The 21,439-nt window shown below is 52.6% G+C and overlaps 10 protein-coding genes across 10 annotated transcripts; 5 read left to right on the forward strand and 5 right to left on the reverse strand.

The window, feature by feature from the left end:
- Positions 1–840: 840 nt before the first annotated feature.
- Positions 841–1,991, forward strand: BDW74DRAFT_181571 (uncharacterized protein; the record flags this gene model as incomplete). The annotated part of the gene is made up of 2 exons (XM_073730061.1): positions 841–1,861; positions 1,918–1,991. The coding sequence occupies 2 exons, from the start codon at positions 841–843 to the stop codon at positions 1,989–1,991; spliced, it is 1,095 nt and encodes a 364-aa protein (XP_073580287.1).
- Positions 1,992–2,317: 326 nt separating this feature from the next.
- On the reverse strand, positions 2,318–4,417 carry BDW74DRAFT_187214 (uncharacterized protein; the record flags this gene model as incomplete). The annotated part of the gene is made up of 3 exons (XM_073731429.1): positions 2,318–3,159; positions 3,220–4,059; positions 4,363–4,417. 3 exons carry the CDS (start codon positions 4,415–4,417, stop codon positions 2,318–2,320), a joined length of 1,737 nt encoding a protein of 578 aa, XP_073580288.1.
- Positions 4,418–5,941: 1,524 nt separating this feature from the next.
- On the forward strand, positions 5,942–6,669 carry BDW74DRAFT_181573 (uncharacterized protein; the record flags this gene model as incomplete). The annotated part of the gene is made up of 3 exons (XM_073730062.1): positions 5,942–6,044; positions 6,158–6,217; positions 6,305–6,669. The coding sequence occupies 3 exons, from the start codon at positions 5,942–5,944 to the stop codon at positions 6,667–6,669; spliced, it is 528 nt and encodes a 175-aa protein (XP_073580289.1).
- Positions 6,670–6,906: 237 nt separating this feature from the next.
- BDW74DRAFT_159719 (uncharacterized protein) lies at positions 6,907–8,185 on the reverse strand. The gene has a single exon (XM_073725501.1). It carries the CDS (start codon positions 8,154–8,156, stop codon positions 7,002–7,004), a length of 1,155 nt encoding a protein of 384 aa, XP_073580290.1. The 5' UTR covers positions 8,157–8,185; the 3' UTR covers positions 6,907–7,001.
- A 1,148-nt stretch (positions 8,186–9,333) lies between these two features.
- BDW74DRAFT_71157 (serine/threonine-protein kinase) lies at positions 9,334–10,558 on the forward strand. Its single transcript, XM_073733508.1, has 2 exons — positions 9,334–9,625; positions 9,678–10,558. The coding sequence occupies exons 1-2, from the start codon at positions 9,473–9,475 to the stop codon at positions 10,398–10,400; spliced, it is 876 nt and encodes a 291-aa protein (XP_073580291.1). The 5' UTR covers positions 9,334–9,472; the 3' UTR covers positions 10,401–10,558.
- Positions 10,559–11,203: 645 nt separating this feature from the next.
- Positions 11,204–12,626, reverse strand: BDW74DRAFT_170028 (uncharacterized protein; the record flags this gene model as incomplete). The annotated part of the gene is made up of 2 exons (XM_073727094.1): positions 11,204–11,235; positions 11,459–12,626. 2 exons carry the CDS (start codon positions 12,624–12,626, stop codon positions 11,204–11,206), a joined length of 1,200 nt encoding a protein of 399 aa, XP_073580292.1.
- Positions 12,627–13,807: 1,181 nt separating this feature from the next.
- Positions 13,808–15,541, forward strand: BDW74DRAFT_181577 (Alpha/Beta hydrolase protein; the record flags this gene model as incomplete). Its single annotated transcript, XM_073730063.1, has 1 exon — positions 13,808–15,541. One exon carries the CDS (start codon positions 13,808–13,810, stop codon positions 15,539–15,541), a length of 1,734 nt encoding a protein of 577 aa, XP_073580293.1.
- Positions 15,542–15,773: 232 nt separating this feature from the next.
- BDW74DRAFT_71169 (uncharacterized protein) lies at positions 15,774–16,632 on the reverse strand. The gene has a single exon (XM_073733509.1). It carries the CDS (start codon positions 16,573–16,575, stop codon positions 15,922–15,924), a length of 654 nt encoding a protein of 217 aa, XP_073580294.1. The 5' UTR covers positions 16,576–16,632; the 3' UTR covers positions 15,774–15,921.
- A 131-nt stretch (positions 16,633–16,763) lies between these two features.
- Positions 16,764–18,203, reverse strand: BDW74DRAFT_159724 (DUF3176 domain-containing protein). Its single transcript, XM_073725502.1, has one exon. The coding sequence runs from the start codon at positions 17,734–17,736 to the stop codon at positions 17,008–17,010; it is 729 nt and encodes a 242-aa protein (XP_073580295.1). The 5' UTR covers positions 17,737–18,203; the 3' UTR covers positions 16,764–17,007.
- A 1,855-nt stretch (positions 18,204–20,058) lies between these two features.
- BDW74DRAFT_181580 (transcription factor domain-containing protein) lies at positions 20,059–21,332 on the forward strand (the record flags this gene model as incomplete). The annotated part of the gene is made up of 2 exons (XM_073730064.1): positions 20,059–20,784; positions 20,832–21,332. 2 exons carry the CDS (start codon positions 20,059–20,061, stop codon positions 21,330–21,332), a joined length of 1,227 nt encoding a protein of 408 aa, XP_073580296.1.
- Positions 21,333–21,439: the final 107 nt, after the last annotated feature.

Here is a 21,439-nt window from a genome sequence, read left to right on the forward strand (position 1 = left end):
TGCGGCATTGCCCGCAGGCTGGGCGTTGGAGGTCGCACTGCGTTCCCGTCCCAGTTAGTCATTTACCATGGGCGGCCAGTGAGAGTGCCAGACGTACGTACCCCTTTCTTTCGCCGTCTACACGTATTGCAGCCTTTGGATTTACCCGGGACGCCAACCATCTTTCTCTTTTAATCCTGCAAGCCGCAGGCGGAACGGAGATATCAAGGGTAGGTTCGGTTCGTGCAACAGTGGCTTATAAACTCAAAGTTGAGATATGCAGCATACGCAAGTTGCTTCCGATGAGGGTTTAGACTGGAAATACAATGCAGGCTCGGTTGCAGCGGGGCGTCCGCTATTTGTAGGCCCTGTGCGCCACCAAGCCCGGCTGAGCCAAGGCGCCAGTCCGCGCGATGCGGAGCTCAGGGATAGCAGCCAAGAGGCTAGGCAAATGATCCTGCGCATCTTGTGTCCTGAAGGGGTTTGGCGAGCTCGTGTTAGGCTCTTATGGCTGGCGGGTTGGCCTTAATGCCCCACGTGGGGGCGGTTGTGATTAGACGTGGATGGATGTACGGAGTATAGCTGAGTTGATGTGTATACGATGGGCGTGCCGCCCAGATGAAGTGTAATTTGACGTGCTTAGGGCTGAGGATTGCCAAGGGCGAAGGATATTCAGCCCCATGGGATACGGCGGAGCACTGAATGTCCTGGGTATAGCCTCAGTCTCCAGGCAATGTATCCAAGCCGCCAGCCAGGTATAAATATCTTTGCACATCGCACCTGGGCATCCAATTCTCGACATCAAGCACAGAAGCTCTCTCCTCTCTTCAATTGAAGTAAGTCGCCATCAATCCAAGAAAAATGGCCGCCCTCTCCCTCCTAATCTTCATCCCCTCCCTCATTTCCTCCGCCTACGCAGGAACATGCCACCCCCAACTCCCAAGCCAACTCAAAAATCTCGTCACCTTCGGCGACAGCTACACAGACGAAGGCCGCCTAACCTACATGTTCGCCAACAACCTGACCCTCCCGCCAGCCGGAACACTCCTGCCACCCAGCAACACCACCGCATCTGGCGGACTGACCTGGCCACGCATCGTCTCCAACAAATCCGGCCTCAAATCCCTAAACTACGCAATCAGCAGCTCCTCTTGCTCCCCCGACATCGTGAAGCGCAGCGCCGCAGACTTCGGGTCCGACTTTGCGGCTGATATCCCGCTCGAGTTCCCGACTATCTTCGAGGACCAATTGCCCTACTATCTTGCGGACCTCAGGTATCCAGAGTTGTATGTCGACGGCCGGAATGCAGAGAATACAGTCTACACCGTCTGGGTCGGTGGAAATGATCTCGGTATTGGCGGATTCCTGAATGGATTCAACGAAGAGAATACGACGCTTGCTTCGCTCGTTGAATGTAATTTCGCGGTGCTTGATGAGATTTATAACACGGGTGGCCGCCAATTCGTTGTCTTTGGAACTCACCCCCTCCACGTTGCGCCAATGTATCTCCCCGAGGAACAGCAGCCGGAACCCATCGAGAACTCGTCCTGGCCGCCGATTAGTTCGTATGGGCTGGGAGACTACAACACCAAGATGCGCGAGTACGCTGTCTCCACGAATACAATGCTGATGTTCGGGATTCCGTATCAGAGGCTTGAGGGGCGGTGGCCTGGGGCCACGGTTAGTTTCTTTGATGCGCAGCAGCTCATTGTGGACATTGTGACGGACCCCGGTAGGTATGTTAAGGAACAGCCAGTTGCTGCTGGCATCGAGATGTTCCGCAAGGGGTGCAGGGACTTTGCACAGCTGGATTGCGATTTCAATGAGGGCCCGCTGGGGAGGTATGTGTGGTATGATGAGTTGCATCCGAGTGAGAGGGTTGGTGAGTGTCCTGTCTTCAAATCAACTGGCTGAATTATGTTTTGACGTTGTCTGCAGAGGAGATTATCGCTGAGGAGTTCATCAAGGTGCTTGGTGGGGAGTCGAAGTATGGGGAGTCGTACCCGTTTTGAGGGTCACTTTGAGTGAGACGTTGAGCGACTGAGGGTGTGTCTGGGGCGCGAAGTCTTGAGAGAAGAAGGGTGCAATTGTTTTTATGTTCTTGTGTACCTAATATGTGTTGTTTGGATATATATTCTCCATGATCGCATTTCAATGTTTGTTTCATTGCATAAGATAGAAATATTTATGTATGGGATCGTTGGGGGTCGAGGGACTCGTATCGCTAGGGCGGATTTAGGGCTTCGGTGGCAACGCTCGCTGAGTATTATTGTAAACACATAGAGGCCACATCTCAACCTAGTTGACACCGTAAAAGCCTATCTTGAACTGGAAGGATCTAGACCCCCGAGTCATCCTCCACAACATCCCTCTCCTCCTGATACGCCCCCCAGCTCTCACAATTTTCCAACAATCCCTGACTATATTCCCCCTCCAAAATACTCTGAATCTCACTATACCGCTCCACAAACTGCATCGCAAAGCCCTCCTCCGTATGCCACCCAATATGGCAGTGCATAAGCCACGCCCCCGGATTATCCGTGTAGAACGCAATAACCAGGTACCCGTTCTCCTTGAGCATGGCTGTATCGCGTCGTGGCAGATTCGCTGCACCGAGAGTGTCAATCAGATCATCGGAACTACTATCATAACTCCCTGTCCCCTGCGCAATGATCACAAAGTCATGTCCGTGCAGATGGATTGGATGGGGAACAGACAGTTCAGTCTCAATAACGACGTACACCCATTCATTCGCTTTGGTAAGTTCCACGACACCAGATGTATTCGCGAACGTAGAGACCGAGTGGTTCCGGTAGATCTCTAGCAGACTCGGGTCCATCCAGTCGACGTGCATGGAGGTACTGTTTAGTTTCCACCGGAACATGCTCTTCGAGTTCGTGCCTAGTGTCACTGGCTCCGAGGTTGTGGAGAACGGGCTGCTGGACACGCTGAGCGGGTTCACCATAGGCGTGAGGTTTGAGGGGTCTTCGTCGTCGCAGGAGTCTGTGTAGCTGTACGCTGTTGTATTGGGGGTTGAGGTGCTATCGCCGTAGTAGATGATCCCCTTGATGTTGTTGGCAGACTCGTTCTCGGAGCAGGCTTCTTGGGGGATGGCGCGCAGCCAGAAAGAGTCTGCGACGGAGGCTTGGTTGGCGGTTATGATGATGTCGTAGCGTTGGCCTAGACAAAAGCATTTACATTAGCATCCATGCATCCTAAGGAAGGGGGATGAGGGCCTACCCATCGCAATATCCAACACGCTCGTCTGATACGGCACAATTGGGACAAGATCATTCGCAATAACCGTAAGCGTATGGTTATCAACCATAAACTTGAAATGCGTATCAACCGCTGCATTCACAAGCCTCAGTCTATAGCTCGTTCCCTCAGCGAAGGTCGTATTCCACCTCCACCCGGTTTGGCCAGCATCCCCATCAGCTCCATACACATTCGTCCCGTTGATAAGCCCATTATCGAGCGTCGGCGGTCCATCAAGCTGCGCAGAATCGTAGAGCTCGTCAACGGTGTTGATATCCCAGTCATTCAAGAATATAACACCAAGATCCTCGTCGTAGTCTGCACTGGCTGGACCGTGGATTACAATTCCACCAAATAGGCCCTCCCACGCCTGTAGTCCAATGTGGCTGTGATACCACGTTGAACCATACTGCATCGCGCGCCACTTGTAGGTGATCGTGCTCCCTGGTGCAGTCGGACACTGCGTGATGGACACAACCCCGTCCATGGGATTGGTATAGTACTGCCGTATCCCGTGAAAATGAACGCTCGTCCCGTTTTTGACGCTGTCCGGCAGGCTATTGGTTACATGCACAACGACGGTATCGCCCCAGTTTGCTTCGATGGTTGGGCCCGGGATCGAGCCGTTGATCGCCAGTGCGAAGCGTTCTCGGCCATCGGGGGCTGCCGTGATTTGTTGCAGGTTGAAGTAGTATTCCCTCGTGACGCCTGTGTCTGGGACGGTCGTTGTGTAGTCGGTGTAAATGTCATAATCACACCAGTCTTGTCGGGTTGTGGCGGTGTTGCCGGTGCAGATGGTGGTATTGGAAGAGGAGGATGCTGCTGCGAGTGCCAAGAGGCTCTGCAGTATAAGGAGTGAAATCTCCATGATTCATAAAGCGAAACAAACGGAGTGATAGAGAACAGGAAGAGGTAAATGAAACTGTGAACGAAAGTAGGTACCTATGTAGGTAGATGTGATATTCCAGTGCCCTTAGGTTGGAGATATTTACTGCCTCGTCTATTTAAGCTGCTCAGTTGCAGCCAGGCATCCGGTGGCCCTTCCAAGGCTCCAAGGTTTGCAGGTAACTCGGTTATGGATCTCCAGCTCCCCAACTTGCAAGTTTTCTTCTCATCCTATCATACTAAAACACACGCCAGAGCTATTTTTACCACAGTTGACGAACTGTGCGAGTACCATACTTACGAGGCTCAAAAGTGTCCCACTCCATACTTGGTTTGTTGGTTGCCTACATGGCTACCTCCTCTGACTATGGATGGAGAATATGGCTAGTAGTTCGCTTTTAGTGACAAAAGCATACAGAGCCGCGTCAGCGCCCTAACGACCCTCAGGGAACCTGAGTCACCGAAAAGCATACCCAATCGAGAATGACCCACCGTAAGCACATTGCGTTTGTATCTCATTGGTTCCCGTAGGCTGCGGCGGTTGGAAACCAAGTGTGTTCATGCTTGAGGACTCAGCAGTCCATAGTCAGGCTGAACCTAAATCAGGAGGTACCCTATATGGTGGTCTCTCTCGGGCTCAACCACTAGACACCCAATTGACCGAAGCTCGAGAGCACCAAAATTCTAGCCCTAGGTGTAATGGAAAAGTCGTCACTCAAGCTGGTAGATGTGGTGTCTCTACATGTTGAGAGCAGAGCGCACAGGCATGCAAACCCGACGGCCATTCGCTCTCCATCCACTTTCCCGTTGGATTCTGGAACGCGCAGTACTGGTGCTGGTCACACAGTGAGTACCTGGCAAAAGCGTACCTGTTCGGCTGGGGCAAAGAGGTCTAAGCATCTTCAACAGCCGTGCCGTGATACCCGAACATCACCTTCGGTTGTAAAGATCAGAGTACAGTGGGGGAGAGTCGTAACGTCTGATCGTATGTATGCATGTTTGCTACCGTAGTCGCAATGCTATGACGCGTAGGAGGCTATCCTACCTAGGTAGCTTACAACTGCACCTAATCTAGGTAGTTGGAGACACGTCAGGGCCCGCGGGCAAGTAAGTCATAACCCAAACAAAGCACATGCATAGCTGCCTTTCTCATCTATCTCACCCAACCAGACGAGTTCTAAAAGACTAAATCTGTTGACGTAAGTGCTGGGGAAGATGTGTAGTGGTAGATCTCAGCGAACCTATCTATAGATCAAGAACCCACTATGACTGCAGATCATGGAGGTCCAATCTACCCCGTCAGGAACATGGATGATGCGTGGCTTACGTAGGTAGGGTAGCTCCAGGGGCACGGATTGCTATTGGGGTACAACCCTGAAAGGAAATACTTAGAATGTTGAATGGGAACCAAGCTTCCACAACTAACACTGGAGTAGCAAGTCTCCTACTGGGCAGCAGCATAAGCTGCGACATAACCTGGGGTATGGCTGGGAAGAGGACGCGCGTTCCTTGACTTGCTTGGTCGGAATAAGCTTAGTTAGGGCTGGGGACGCGCACGAGCCACGAGCACGGGTGGGGAGGATGGTACCCACATTGCTGTCGTATACCTAGCTCGTGCATGACTGTTCCACGCTTTTCTAGGTCGTTATTGATGTGATGTTCCATTCCGCTGATGGGAACAGAGATAAGCGGAAGATTTCCGGATAAGTGACGTATAACGCGAATTATTCCGCATGAAATACTTCATCTTATCAAGAAGCCCAAGTTCCAGTTCGACTTCGCCCTCAGTTGAGATGCTGCATTGTATTTGATTGCAAGAATGAAGATCCAGATTCCTACCACGATTCCCATCCTTGTTCCTGCATTGACAGGCCTGGCGCTCGCCGACTCCTTCAACCTCTACGCGTACGGCGATGGCATCGGTGGCCTCCCTCTTCATTACGCTGATGGCAAGTAGCCTACCCACTGCTTTCTCAACTTCAGGCCTTTTTGAATTTCATGACATACACAATTCTAACATATCTTTTATATACAGGAGCCGCGGTAGTCAGCAAACGCAAGGCCGAGAACGCAACGGACCCTGATGTTGTCTCGTGTACGCACCCTGCTTGCTTCTACCCTACCTCCCCAGGCCATATGCAAACCTACACAGGGTAATTAACCGTTACTTTCCTCATAACAGTCACCTCGTCCAACGGCCGCCTCGTGGGCAATCCAAACGCAACATCCTCCTCCAGCGACCCCACCTTCACCGACGCCCTCCTCTCGATACCAGGCCCGGACTCGAACTCTCACGAGGTTGCCTTTATCAATAGTGCAGGTTCTAGCTCTGGCTCTGACGAGCATGTGACGAACAAGTTCGTCTGGTACGGGCACACTCTTCTTGTCGAGGATAACGAAGGGGCATATACGTCGTTATTCTCCGCGAAGAAGAGCGATGACTCGGATGGAACGTACTCTCTACTCTGGAACGTGACGGACTTCGACTCTGAGGTTGGAGATGTTATCACGGTTAGTATGCGGTCTGTTGCACCATCAACAGAATAAACCGGCAATATAAATTGCATTGACTGATCATCCCTTTGGTCGAATGGGGGTATTAAGCTGTGGATTGATTGCGCTTGAATCTACCCTATATCCAGTTCAACCAACTACGGCATATTGCTCTTTGTAGCTATTTTGATGGTACACTAGCACCTACCAGCGAAGAACAGGTACCAGTATTTAGGCTCATACGCGGGCCATAGTAAAAACATGGAGCAAATAGACTATACTGGGGATATACCTGGGAATACCACTTGGCGAGTGCGACAGCTTAATATCAGCATTACCATGCATTTTGGCACTGGGCTTGTCTTTCTAAGATACCTACGTAAACATCAAGCAGGGGCCGCGGCCTCCAGAACAAACTCCGCCGCCTGGTCAATAGCATCCTCCTGCTCCTTCAGAAAGCCCATGAACGGCGCCCCCATAAATGTATCATGCGGCGCATTGTCGAACTCCACGTATTTCAAGCGACACCCCTTCTCCTCCATGTTCCGAGAAAACTGTCGGTGCGAGTCATGAAGCACCTCCGCTGTACTGGTTTGAATAAAAACTGGCACGTCCGTAGGTAGTTCATGCCCCAGCGGACTGATATACGAGTAGATTTCATGATCACTGTCCCAGCCATCAGGCAGGTAGCAGCGAGCACCCCAATCGCCTAGATCGCCGAAGATAAAGTCTGTGCTGACGTTTCGGTTTGCATCAATTTCGCGCCCTGGGACGCTGGGATCAACCCAGGGACCCCATAGTAAGGCAGCGCGGGGAGGTGGAAGAGCTCTCTCTCTCTGTCCTTGACCGTGCTCAAGATACCGTAAGAGTGCGAGCACGAGATTCCCGCCCGCCGAGTCGCCCGACAGCACGATATTCCCCGATTTTACGCCGATTATGTAAAGGAGGTAGGTATATGCCGTGACGGCATCCTGCAGTGCAGCAGGAAAGGCTGTCGTCCGATCAATGGCATTCGATAGTCGGTACTGCGGCAGTAGGACGGGGCAATTTAGGCGCTTGCTTAGGGCACTGGGACCCCATCCTGCCTCGGCTGGACGCGCACCGCCCATCACGAATGCACCGCCGTGGAAATGCAGGACCACTAGTTCTGGGACAGTGTCTGGTGGCGGGGGCGCATTGTACCAAAATGCAGCGAGTTTCGTCGGACGGATTGCTAGATTCACACCCAGAACACCGCCATACGTGGAATCGTGGCTGTGGGGTATGTCATCTGGGTCAAGTAGTACAAAGTGATCTTTGTCCTTTCCTGCCTCGAGGGACTTCGTAGTACGGTATTCGACTGTCGTTGCAAAGCGGAACCATAGCTTTATCAGTTTAGTTGCGATAGCTTGCTGAAAGGTGCGCTTTGGCCGCGTTGCGGGGAGGATAGAGGCTGTTAGGATTGTGAAGAGTCGGAGGGGGAGTGCGGCGAGGAAGAATGTAGTGTAAAGGAATTTAAAGGGGTGGTGGGTGAAGAGTCCTGAGGAACGCTGGGGAGGCATGTTGGCGATTTTTGGATGGTATATTTGGAAGATGCGCGGGGCAGCGGCACGGTGGAAGAAGATGGATGGGCCCTTCTTATTCGCGAAAGACTCAAGGCAACTATCAGCCTCAGCCTCACCATGGCCCTACGGTATTGGTGTTTAGGCTGGACGCCTGAGAGACTAGAGCCGAGGCTGAGGGGGCACACGGTATTTACCCGCCAATCACCATTCAAATGCTGCAGGGACTGGACGCTGGAGTGTCTGTGCCTTTTCGTTTTGCGTGGGGAAACGCTGGGCATACTGAACAGATGGCTCCGGGGTTGGCTGCTTATTCGATGTTCCGTGTGCTCCTCCAAGTGTCGCGATCGGGCGGGCACAATAGCCCTAACAGCCCGGGAGAGACATCGACGATCCCCCACAGGTCATGAACATGATAACCTGAAAATTAACCCCATCTCAAATGTCGCTGCTGCCATCCACCGGGCGAGACTTTCACCATACATCCGGCCCAGGCGAGGACGAGCCTGCGCCGTGCCTTCCCTGTCTGCAGCACCTTGCATTATCGAGGTCTCAACCGTTGAAACAATTAGGTACTTTCTTCTCGACGAGGAGAGCTCATTCTCCCCTTCTTACAACTCGATTGCCATTTGTGCATAGCATCAGTAACTTATTTTATCCTCCTCGGCTCACGAGGCTGAGAAAACGACACGTGTATACGCCCCGGCGAGGCTGCATTCCAGCCGCCAGCTCGAACACCATGGCACATCCCGCAGACAAGGCTGGCGAAAGCAACCTCAAGCTTTTCCTGAAATCTGTTCTTTATCTCCTCGTTCTTGACACCTACATATAAGCACATCTCCGACCTAAGCGATGCCAAAATCCCAGGACCCCGTTACCTCGTCGAAACTCCCCGTGCGGTTCACCAACTCCCATACTTTCCATGTGGCCGGCACATCGGCCTCTGGAGAGCTGGTGGAAGATGAATGGAGGACGCTCAAAGAGCCTCTCGGCCGGGGTTCCGCTGGCGTCGTCTGGCTGCAGGAATGCATTACACATCTAACAATTCAACGGCTGCGTGCTGTGAAGCAGATACTCAAGGGTCGAGGACTGATGGGCGAAACGGGTATCGACTATGCTCGTGAGCTGGAGGCCATGGCTATCTTTTCTCGGAAGAAGGTGAGAATGCTTTCAGCGCTCTTTAGTTTCTATCCATGTACGGATCATTTCTGTACCCAGCAAGGTATGGTAGTAAGGTTAATGTCTTTAACCACGTATAGTACTGCCGCCATTTCGTACGATCGCTGGGATGGTACGACAACCAGCACTCAATCTTCATGGCGATGGAGTATGTGCGGCTAGGCGATCTCTCACATTACCTAGGCAGACCTCTCCCCGAGCGCGAGGGCCACGAGATGACAATGCAACTCCTCGAAGCGCTGGGCTTCATGCATGACAATGGATTTGCTCATCGGGATTTGAAGCCTGCAGTCTGTAATCATCCCTCGGTAATCACTTTAGACTGGTAGCTAATAATCCTAGAACATCTTCGTCATGGCAACTGGTCCATACTGGTGGCTCAAGGTGGGGGACTTTGGGATCAGCAAGTGCGTCGACCAAGGGCAGACCGTCTTGCGCACACTGGCAGGGACACCGCACTATATGGCGCCAGAAGTCATTGCTGGATACTCTGCGGTTCCGCCGAGCGACTACAGCTATACCTCTGCCGTCGACATCTGGGCTGTCGGCGTCATTGCCTATCAAATCCTCATTGGGACGCTTCCATTCCCGACTATAGCATCCACAGTCACATATTCCAAAGACCCAAAATGCACTGCAATCTTCGACACGCTGCGGCAAAGGGGCGTCAGCAGCGAAGCTACAAGCTTCGTCAAGTCGCTCCTCTCTGTGGTCCCGGAAGACAGACCAACCGCGCGCGGCTCTCTACAGCTTCCGTGGAGCAGATCCGCGATGTCCACTCTGTCGTCGACAAGTAGTAGTGCCCATCCGCGGCCTAGTTTAACCTACGCATCAGAGTCGGACTCCAGTGCTTTTTCATCCATTCCTTCCGGACGCTGGACCGGCCTTGCCGATACTCATTCTAGCCGTAGAGCGGTCAATGCAGGTGCTTCGTCTAATCAGCCCCGTCATTCGCCCTGCAATACTGCTGTCAAAGGCCAAACCTCTCGGGGCCCAGCAGTAAATGTCATCGGTAATGCGCCTAGGACGACTCCTCGAGCACGACACGATGACAACAATCACTAGGGTCTGTCTGACGGAAGACGTCAAACTAACCAGCGAAATAATAAATCGCCACAAAGCGCAGCAGGAAACAAGCCGGCCAGGAGCAACGGAGCAGACGACACTCAGTCCTCGTCTGCACGACCGTCGACAAAGACCGACGGGGGAAGGAGGACGCGCGAATCGGCACCAAGAACACATGAGAGCAGTGGTACAATTGGCTGTAAAGGACCCAGTACCGCGCCCATAGGCAGCGCCGGCAACCCGAGGAACGACCAGAGTTCGGATTCGAAACGCCATCATACATCAAGTTCAACCAAACGGGCAGTGAAGAGGCAACATGAGAACAGAAAGAGCAATCCCAGGCATCGAACAAGTACACCTACTCGATCGGCAAGCCTTCAGCTCCAATCAAGCCGGACACAGCCTCCCGGCGCTTACCCCTCAGATGCTTATTCTAAAGAAGAAGAATGTGGCAATGCCCTTGGCGTCTACGGCAATGACGGTGATTACGATACCAGTGATTACGATGACGGTGACTACGACGGCAATGACGATGACAATGATTATGATGATTACGAGGACGACGACGATGAACGGTACATGTGCAGGCAAGCCTACAACCCGTCGAGTGGCAATCTCATCAATATTGTTCAATCCGGCAATACCAATGTGCTGCAGGTGAATCAGGGGGGTTTTGGGTTTGGTTACTGGGTATGATTTGCTGCGAGCTGCGACCATGTGGCAGCAATGTAAGGTGTCATATACCACACTCAGAAGCACCATACCTAGGCAAATAGCATTGTTTTAGAGCCTCGCGTGTTCTATCAAATGCGTATTGTAAACTGTACTGAGTGGCCTGATATGTTTATGATACTACGTAGATACCTAACCTTCTATGGCCAACATCTCGTACATATGGTAGATACTGCTTCGAGCGAATGCAATCAGGGCAAAGCTCACCTCACCTTACCGTCGCCCAAGGCTAAACATGGAAAAGACTCCTTGCGCTGTATACGCACCGCTCGGCGGCATGCAAGTCGAGCAAGGCATGAGCAAGAAGTCCTCTGGTCGCTGTATACCTTCCTCTTGCTCCATAATGGCGACATAGGTCGGGATATCTACCTTCTTTACAACATCCGCACACTCGTAACCTAGAAGATAATGCTCAGCCTCATCGGAGTCCATACCAACAGCCATAACGACATCCTCAACGCTCGGGTCCATGTCCGCTTCGTCGACGAGATACCGCAGGATATCCATCCGCCGGTTCCGTATCGCCGGCCAGGCTGTACTATACGGCCATCTCCGGTCGCCGTAGTAGAACTTGAGGTTGGCGTTCGCGCCTTGCTGGGCGAGGTACTTGACAACCTTGAAATGACCCTGGTCGACAGCCGTGAAAAGTGCAGTGTGCCCGTACACAGCAACATCCAACCCACCTTGTTTCGGGTCCGTGAAAAGGCCCAGCATATCCGGATCATCGAACCGCTGCGCGATCTCGCAGAGGATCCGGTCTGACTTTGGACGCAGTCCATAGCTTACCATGAGCTCGCGCATCTCACCCCCGCGTTGGACCGTCGCTTCAAGCCAGGGGTGCGGAGACTCACGCTCGTCGATGTCGGCGCCCGCTCTGAGAAGCCGCTCGATAATGGCGGTACTGCAACCCCTTACGATTGCAAGACCCAATGCCGTATTCTTCATGATGCTGCCGTTATACCGCTCATCTGCGGAGCGGGGCAGACCCAGTGGCGGGCGTTTCGCCAGAACCATATCCAGCGAGTCGAGATCAGTATCGCCGGTGTTTAGGGCCCAGTGAAGCAGCGCGCGCAGCTTCACCTCCAAAATCCAGCGGTAGGCGAGCGGGGGCTCCGGCTCGCTAAGTAGGACCGCTAGGGTTGAGATATGGCCATGCTGCGCCGCTTCAATGAGCGGGTTTGGGCTGAAGGAGAGGTAGTTACCTGAGTACCGCCTGAAGCCTGTTGGGTGGATTGCGGCGGCGCTGGCGCCGGATTTTATGAGGGCTTTTGCGAGGGTCGTGTAGTTGTTCTCGGCTGCGAAGAGGAGCGCGGTGCTGTTGTGTTCTTGCACGTTGAGGCGGCAGAGGGCTGGGTGCAGCAGGTGGTAGAGTCGCTTGTTGCAGCGCATAAATGCGGAGAGGTCTTTTTGGCGAGGGAGGTATTCGGTGACCATTAGGATTAGCTCGTTGGGTAGTCGGGCTAGGGAGCTTACCTGTGTGCTCGGGCTGGCCATGGTGGGTGGTGTGTTTAAAGAGGTGAGCGAACAAGGTTGAACCGTTGAATGGAAGCATGGAGGGCCGGACGCAGGTACTTATAGTTTGTCCTGACTCATGGTTTAGCTGGATAGAGTATAGTTAGTTATTCGCAGGTGGAGTTATCCTGACTCTTAGTATTTTTAGGCTAAGCACAGCCCTAGACTCGAAAGAGCAGGTGCTTCGCATGCCCGCCCCGGCCTACACAATTATGGTCGGCCATGCTCAGGGACAGCTTACGAGACGGTCAGATCTGGCGGAATCAAGATCTACCTGTCTAATACTCTCCCAGCCCGAGGTTCTGGAAGCGTTACTCGCAAGGAGAGGTAGGGTATGGTACCTAGGGTCCAACGACTGGACCCCCCCGCGGCCCTGCGTGTGACGATATTACCATCTACTCTACACTCGCTATTGTAGGAAAAATCTCTGGATCCAGGTTGACAGCGATATGGCTATGAAGGGTATAATATGAAAAAATTTGGGATATGTTCATACTCGGTCCGAGTTAAGGTTGTTGTCCTTGGCTGCAAGCCGAGTTAGGTACTCCACAATTTGGAGAAACAGTCTCAAAGAAGATATCACGTCATTTCCGGCCGCTAACTTATTGATATATATTCTGGATGCCAAGCGAGAAAGTACAGTTTTCTCTTTCGTCGCTCGCGTCTGGTCGGCAATGCTGGATCTGCCGGGAGAACAAGTTAGGGTTATGGATTGATCAGCAGTTGGACGCAATAAATACAACCCCCGACCAGGGTTTGCTACTGACTGGGAGATGCGAAGCTTCGTTATAGATACTTCGTTTGAGCCATTGCTCGCTCGTTAAGAAAAAGTCTAGACTGCGGGTGGTATGGGAGTCTGGAAGAAGCCGCGGACTATCCCATGCGATCTGCGCTTTGTAGATGCAAGCCCTAAGACTCACTCATACAAGTTCCAAGTCCCTTATCAGATGCCAAGAAGTCCTCGACTATTTCGACCAATGACACTACAGCAATCGGAATGAGTTAAATTCCACGTCAAGCACCGTCGCCGGCTCTGCTCTCCGCAATTTCTTGTCAACCACCTTGGGTCGCAGTGCCAACACCTTTTTGCTGTTGGAGAAGGCGTTGGAGTAACGGAGGGGTTTTATCAAGTGAAGAGAGTCGAGACAGCCGGCTATATAAAGATGTCCCCTCTTATAGACACTCTCTATGTGGCAATGACAGCTCAAATCCCCTCCTGGTTGAACATGCATTTATCCACCTCCAGCTGGATAGCCGCCCTGGCAGTAAGCCAGGCAGCCTCAGGCCTATCCCTGGGACTCCCATCATGCCACCACCCAGTGACTCTAGAGGGCTACGGCTCCTTCTGCGGCACAACAATCACCTCAACAATCAGCAACGCAACCCTCCCAGCGCCCGTGGACGCCTGGCTAGGCATGGACTACGCAGTTCAGCCCGTGGGAGACCTCCGCTTCACGCCCTCAACCTGGCCAGCACCCTTCAACGGCACAAAGCAAGCCACTTCCTACGGCACAGCCTGCATTCAAGACGGCACAGCCTTCGACATCGCCTCCCAAAGCGAAGCCTGCCTGACCTTCAACGTCTTCCGCACGAAGGGCGTTCCGCTGAGCAAGAAACTGCCTGTCCTCGTCTGGATTCATGGCGGGTCTTTCAATATCGGCAGCTGGAAGAGCTTTGACGGGGCGTCGTTTGCGGCGTCTTCGTCGGAGCCTATCGTCGTTGTGAACTTCCACTACCGCATTAATTCCCTTGGCTTCCTGCCCTCGACGCTCTTCGAGGAGGAAGGGCTGCTGAATCTAGGGATACGAGACCAGCACCTTTTCCTGCAGTTCGTGCAGAAACACATCGCTGCCTTCGGAGGGGATCCTGATGCAGTGACTATTGGCGGCCGCTCTGCAGGCGGACACTCCGTTGGCATCCACTACTTCCACAATTACGGCGTCGACGCTGGGAAGCCTCTCTTCGCAAGAGCCATCCACCAGTCTGGCTCCGTGACAGCTCGCGCATTCCCCAATGCCTCGTACCCGCTGTATCAAGATCAATTCGCCGAGTATATGGACTACCTCGGCTGTCCAGTAGACAGGGGCAACGCAGCAGCCCTAGCATGCCTCCGAGCAGCAGACATAAACAACATCCGCACCATCAGCACACGCATCTACGACAATTCAAATCGCGCCCTAACCTGGCCCTTCCAACCAACGCAGGGCGGACCGCTGCTTGAGAAATTCGGCTCCGAATCAGGGTACGACGGAACATTCTTCCACGTGCCCACAATAACATCCTCCACCACCAACGAAGGGAAATTTTATGTCCCGGGAGACTTACAGACAAACGAGGAGTTCATTGAGTATATGGCCAATATCTCGCCTGCACTGAATGCCACCGACCTAGCTCTCCTCGACTCGCTCTATCCCGACCCAGCCACAAACCCAAACTCCCCATACACGCACTCCCCAAACAGCACGCAGTACAACCGCCTCGCAACGGCGTGGTCCGACTACGCGTACATCTGTCCCAGCCAAGAAACAGCAACACGGGCCTCGGAAGCAAACGTGCCCACATTCAAGCTGCGCTTCGACACGAACAACTCGTTCCCCGCGTGGCAGGGGATCCCGCATACGGCCGATACAAAATATACGTGGGATGAACCCACCACGCAGTACCCCAAGATTAGCCATGTGTATCATGCGTACCTGGCGAGTTTTGTGCTGACGGGTGATCCGAATATGTTGCGGTACCCGGGGGCTCCGGAGTGGCCGGTTTATCGGCCGAGCAGTAAGATGCAGTTGGTTGTTAGCCCTGGTGTCAATGGGACGGCGGTTGAGGTTGATGATATCCGGAAGGAGGCTTGTGAGTACTGGAGGAGTCCGGAGAGGGCGGGGAGGCTGAACAAGTAGATGGCTTGTTGAGGCCTTGGTATTAGGTACCATAGCCGCGAGATCTTTTAGCTTTCCCGGTAGATGACCTTGTGGTGCATTTTCCATTGTACAGAGTTGATGCCCACTCATGGAGATTGATACATTCGGCTTTCTAGGGTTGTTTCCCCTAACCGAATGGTGGCTTGATGAGATAAATACAGCGCAATGTCTATATGTAATGACTAGAATGTCTGGTACCATATATTTCTACGGCATGGAAGCAAAGATTCCATGTCCAGTCTTCAAACTCGGGTGCATTGTACAGCTGCAGGCTACCATGTTATTATCCCATCTCAAATGTCTAATACCTATGCCCAGCACCCTACCTAGGTATGTCTCAACCCGAGGCCGCGTCCACCTCACTCAACCCCCATATTCCTTCTATACGCTTCTGAAAGCCGTCCATAGCTCCTCTTAACCCCCTCCACCAACCCAACATACTCTTCCTGAACACTCTTATCCTCAATCGCCGCCAACAACTCCGCAAAACTGGTCGCCACCAACCGCCCACTGCGCAACTTATACTGCGGCCTCACCTGCTTTTCCTTCCCATCCAAACTCGCCTGCCTTGCGACCTCCCCCTCGCGCACATTAAACACCTCGTTAAAGATATCCAGATCCCCATGACACTCGAAGATATGTTGCGTCTCCTCATACGTATACATATACACAAAGTTATCAAACCCCGCCCACAGGATTGCCGAGAGACACAAGGAACACGGCTCGTGCGTCGTTAAGAAGATGCACTCTTTAACATCCGGTCTTTTGTGAGCGGGTATCTCGAAGAACTGCGTGATTGTCCAGGTCTCGCCGTGCCAGAGGGGCGAGGTGCCTTCTTGGTTTGTGGACGCGAGGACCGTCGATAGGTTGGATTTCAGCAGGATTGCGGCGCCGAAGAGTTTGCTGCCTTTTGCGACGGCGGTGGCGGAGAGAGGGTGGATTTCTTTCGTGATGCAGGTTGTCAAGGCGGATAGGAGGGTTGTTGGGGCGTGCAGGGTTAGGGGGTCGGTCATTTTGGTGAGGGGTCTGCTAGCACTAGAGGTGGATGAAGCGGTTAGGGCTGGGTTTTTGTGGTTGTTAGGTGCGACCCATGAGTCAAAGAGTACAGAAGCGTAAGGAAATTGTATTCAAATAAACTGAGGCTTATCTACCCGGTCTTCCATAGTCTTAATAATGCATGATACAAAGACTTTATGATAACGTGGGGTGCGGGGGCTTATCAGTCCGGGGCCGGCCTTCGGGGATCTCCGACACAGGCACTTGCCCCGTACTATAGGGCCTATGGTGTCTAGATAGGTAGATAATGGACCAGTGGACGCCCTAAATGGCCTCTGATCTTGAATATGCAGATAACATGCAGATGAATCTAAGGGCTTCAACGACATCAAACAAGACAGCAGTTGCTGCCTTGCAAGAATAGTAGTACTGTCTGTTGATGCTATCAACTATAAGGTGTGGTAAGGACTAGCCTGTAGCCAATTGGTTCTTATGGTAGGTATAGCGGTATTGATGCAGGATACCAGTACGCATATATACCTTAGTGAGAAAGCTCGGTTTGCGATTGCCTCGGCATAAGCAGCGTTGTCCAGGGCCATCCTGGTCGGGTGGGTGAGAAGCTGCTGGAGAGACGGATTGAAGATGAGAGCAAGCAGTGTGACCAGTGCCCCCAGCGACACCAAGGACTTGCCCTTGTGTTGTAATATCACCAGGAAAGATCCGAGTGGTCCTCGGCCAGCACTGTCGAACAGTTGGCTGTCATTAAGTTGTTTCGCCTGCTTCCCGTAGAACCAGATCCATTTTAGCTGTCCGATACTCTCCCCAACTGCATATATAAGGGAGGATTTGGATGCGGTTGCGAGAATCGAGATAATGGCATTGAGAGTGAAGCCGTATGAGAACTTTGGCTGAGGCTTGTTGTTACATACTATCAACACGCAGATGATAGACGCAAAACAGGCGAGGCTGAATAGGGTTGCCAGGATTTCCCAAAGCCATGTGTTGGCTGTCAGCGAAGTCCAAGAGCGGGAAACACCCCTCGGCCGTATGGGTGGGTTGGTTGGTGAGCTAGGACAAGGACAAGGACTCGCCGACCGAGCAAGTAACTCGTAGTCGGACGTCTCATCATGGCTGGCATTGATTTGTTGAAAATGAGACATTACCAAATGTTGGGCCATAGAAGCCAAGGGTTCCAGGGTTGGAGAGGGGAGTTGCAGGTTCTTCGAAATGGTGACGGTGTGCCTCCTTATTAAACACGTCAGACGAGGCTGATTGTGCTTCAGAGACCAATCTCAGCCTCCTCCAAGAATCCCGGCGTAACACTACCAATCGTCCTCGTAATGCGTTCTTATGCGTCGACTTGCCCCGGAGTTTTGATTTAAAGAGAGTATCTCAAGCTGCACAGCTCAGGCTCCTGATTAGCCCTTTCCGGAGAAGCTATACCTCAGGTCCTCATCAGGTCTAACAGGAAGCCTCAGGTCCTGCATGTAACAAGTGCAGCCCACAAAGCTCCAGCTGGCAAAAACATAGCCTCTTCATCGACCAACGACCTATGAGAATCTGGAAATGGAACGCTGTATCAAAGTGGACCGATGGACGAACCTCGTACTTCAATCATACCTCGTCACGCCACTGTTGATATAAATATTGGATGAAGTTCGGATTCTATATAGTTATTTTCCCCGTACTCAACCAATCCCTACTAGCGCCGTGCACCTGCGCCGTTCACCTCCTTACTCTCACCCTCAGCCCTGGGTCCAAGCCGCTCAATCTTCCTTAGAATCCTTGCCGGGTTTCCAGCCGCAACATGATAGGCAGGAATATCCTAGACAAGCACACATCAGCCAACTAACCTCCCCCACACTCCTTCAATCCCATCTAAAAGAGAAGCAAGCACATACCTTAGTAACCACACTCCCCGCCCCAACGGTACACCCATCCCCAATACTAACACCGGGCAAGATAACCACATTACCCGCAATCCAGCAATCATCGCCAATCGTAATGGGACTACCATACTCAGGTCCCTGCGTCCCATTGCGCAGATCAGGATCAACGGGGTGCGTCCCGGAAAACAGCGAGACGTTCGGACCGATCAATGTTCGGCTGCCAATTGTTACCTTGCACGTATCCAGAATCACGCAGTTGAAGTTGATAAACACGTCCTTTTCGACGGACACGTTGTACCCGTAGTCGATTGCTATGGGGCGCTCGATCCAGGGATAGGACTTCAGGAGGGCGTCTTCGGATTCTTCGTGCTCTTGGGGTGTGGCTGTGGCGGGAAGGGACGCGGGGGAGGGGACTTGGTTTGAGTTGTTTGTGATTCTTTAGAGGTTAGAATTGTTGACTTCACAAGTGGAACAGTGCAGTGATAATTGTTGGTAACTCACTCTTTCCAGTATTCCGCCATCTCCCTCCTGGTCAGCTCGCCCGCGTTGTTCATCCGGCTGACAACCCTCGAGCACCGTTTTCGCGCAGCAACAAGGTTCGGCGTGAACGCATAGTAGAGTTCGCCGCGCTCCATACGCGCGAGGTTCTCTTCTTCGTTGATATGTGTGAGGACCATGCTTGCATATTTTAGCGGGATGAAGATTTTGAGGCCCTGGCGAGATATGGTGCAATCTTGAGAGAGTACTCGAGAAGCATTTCGTGACCTCGGGGCGGCAATTCCCTCTCTTAAGAAAGATTTCAGAGCTGCAGTGGCGCTGGCCGACGGGGATTCTCCGAATATAGTCCGGTTCGCCCCGTCCGTGCTCTAGCCATGTGGTCTGTGCCGGTGGGTCGAGGGGAGGAATGTGGAGGCGCGGCTATTATCTCGCCAGGAAGGGTTAGCGTCGAGCATATTATAGCCCTACAGTCGCACAGTGACCTGATGCTGGGACCGCGCTTGAGGCGGCTGTGTTTTATTCAAGACTAAATGCCTAGGCCTGAATTGGAAAGTGGCAGTGACGCCGAGGGCCATCTTACCCCAGGGTTACTTTACACTCGAGTTTTGAAGACATTGGAGCAGTTGATGGCGTTGCACATTGGCAGGTGATTCCAATGACTAAAAGACCCATTCAACTGGTCCAGCAGGCAGTAATGGGTGTACCTCACACGATCACTCGGGCTGGGGCATGTCCGTCAAGGCAGCAGCAAGGGAAGGACGGTGTATAAACAGGAAGAAAAGTACCTTCAAATCCGGTGTCTTTCTGACCTATACATGAAGTTAGTCTTTTAAGACCACATACCTCGATTGTTTCCACTTACAATCACCACGATGGCTTCCAAGAGCTCCTGTCATTGCCGCTGTCCTTGCCAGCGGAAGACCGCAAGCTGCCATTTCCACCCAGTTGAGTGTTCGTCTACCGCCTACACGGCTGACCTCATAAGGTTGTTTCTCTGCAAGACTGTTCTAATCACCGTGGGGATAAACAGGTGTTTCACTCAATAATCCGCACTTTCGGTCTTTCACTAGCATTTCAGAGACGCATCTTCATCCTTCCCTACCGGAAAATGGCATGACAACCAACGAATCACGCTTCTTCTGCGACTTCGCCACGGTCGTGCCTCATGTCTTCGTCCTCGCGCCACCACAGCTACTGGGGCAGGTTGATGTCTCAACGTCATTAGAATCGGCACCGGAATCATTCCTGTCGGTGATTATCCGATTGAGCACGCGTGATCAAATGGTCTTGAACTCGGCACTTGCTCTTGGGGCATCGCATTGGAACCAGTGTCTATCCGCGCCGAGTCAACAAACCGATGGCAATAATGCTCTAGGCACCGTCACTGTCGGAAGTGAAAGCGAAAGGCTGTCCGTGGAAAAGGTCCGGTTGGCTGAAGATGCGGAGAGAGAGCTATCGCGGCGCGTCAATGCATATCAGAACAACTTAATGCAAACACATGCGGATGCCAGAGGAAAGCTGGCACAGCAGACGGAAGCAGAAGCCTTGGTTAGCAGTTACCGCCTGCTGTATTTGTATGATGTTTCGGAAGTAGCTGGTAACGGGTCTTGGCGGGACCATTTGAACGGGGCAAGAGACGTCTTGTTGAATCTTCTCAGTAGCAGTGAGACAGTCCAGGGTACTTGCGGAGAAGGCCGCAGGGGGGATGAGGATGCATTGCCTGGCCAACATGCGTTCGCGGAGTTCTTCAGCTACCATTATACGCTTCGATGCGTGACGAGCCACCTACAGGCGAATAACGACACAGTGTTTCAAGCCGGAAGCCTCTTTTCGCAGGGTGTTCAAGCAGCGGTAGCACGCTTCTGCCGCTTGATCTGATTGCGCAGATTTCCTCTTTACAATCGGAAGCTGAGACTGTGCCATCGGGGCCCATGATTGTTCGAGCCGTTGAAATCTGGAAAGACCTCGACGATTGGGGACATGACACCGAGCTTCCATCGGATTATCATGTCCTTTCCCGCGCCTACACCACCGCATGCTTCATGTGGCTGTTCTCGATCCTGTATCCGGAAAATATTAACGACGACAGAGTGCAGGCGGTGGTCGGTCAATGCTTGGAACTTCTATCATCTATCGAGACGGAGGCCTTACGGCCATTTCTTCTGCTTCCAATCTTCGTTGCCGGCGTCGCTTGTACGCGGCAGCAGGATAGGGCAGTCCTCAGCGTGGTATTAGGTCAGATGCAGGCGTATCATCGACGAGGGAACATAGAATTGTGCGATCGTTTGATTCGAAGGAGTTGGGACATGTACAATACCGGAGACAAGCGAAGCTGGGATTGGAAGCGTCTGATGGCGATTGAGGGCGTGAAAATGCCAGTTGTTTGAATTGCCGTGGCAAGTTCCTGGCTTTGATGAGATCGTGATTCAACCTGCATCTCTCAAACTAAACGAGAACGGTCGGAAGGCGGAGGGTTTGAAAGTCAAAGTCCAAG

The sequence above is a fragment of the Aspergillus multicolor genome (genome assembly GCF_047715735.1).
Source record: "Aspergillus multicolor strain CBS 133.54 unplaced genomic scaffold BDW74scaffold_29, whole genome shotgun sequence".
Lineage (NCBI taxonomy): Eukaryota > Fungi > Ascomycota > Eurotiomycetes > Eurotiales > Aspergillaceae > Aspergillus > Aspergillus multicolor.

Excerpts from the sequence above, each read along its gene's own strand:
- BDW74DRAFT_159719 (XM_073725501.1), bottom strand. The coding sequence starts at position 8,156 with ATGCCTCCCCAGCGTTCCTCAGGACTCTTCACCCACCACCCCTTTAAA.
- BDW74DRAFT_71157 (XM_073733508.1), top strand. The coding sequence starts at position 9,473 with ATGGCGATGGAGTATGTGCGGCTAGGCGATCTCTCACATTACCTAGGC. Across the intron at positions 9,626-9,677 it reads ATCGGGATTTGAAGCCTGCA|AACATCTTCGTCATGGCAAC; the intron begins GTCTGTAATCAT and ends TAATAATCCTAG.
- BDW74DRAFT_71169 (XM_073733509.1), bottom strand. The coding sequence starts at position 16,575 with ATGACCGACCCCCTAACCCTGCACGCCCCAACAACCCTCCTATCCGCC.
- BDW74DRAFT_159724 (XM_073725502.1), bottom strand. The coding sequence starts at position 17,736 with ATGGCCCAACATTTGGTAATGTCTCATTTTCAACAAATCAATGCCAGC.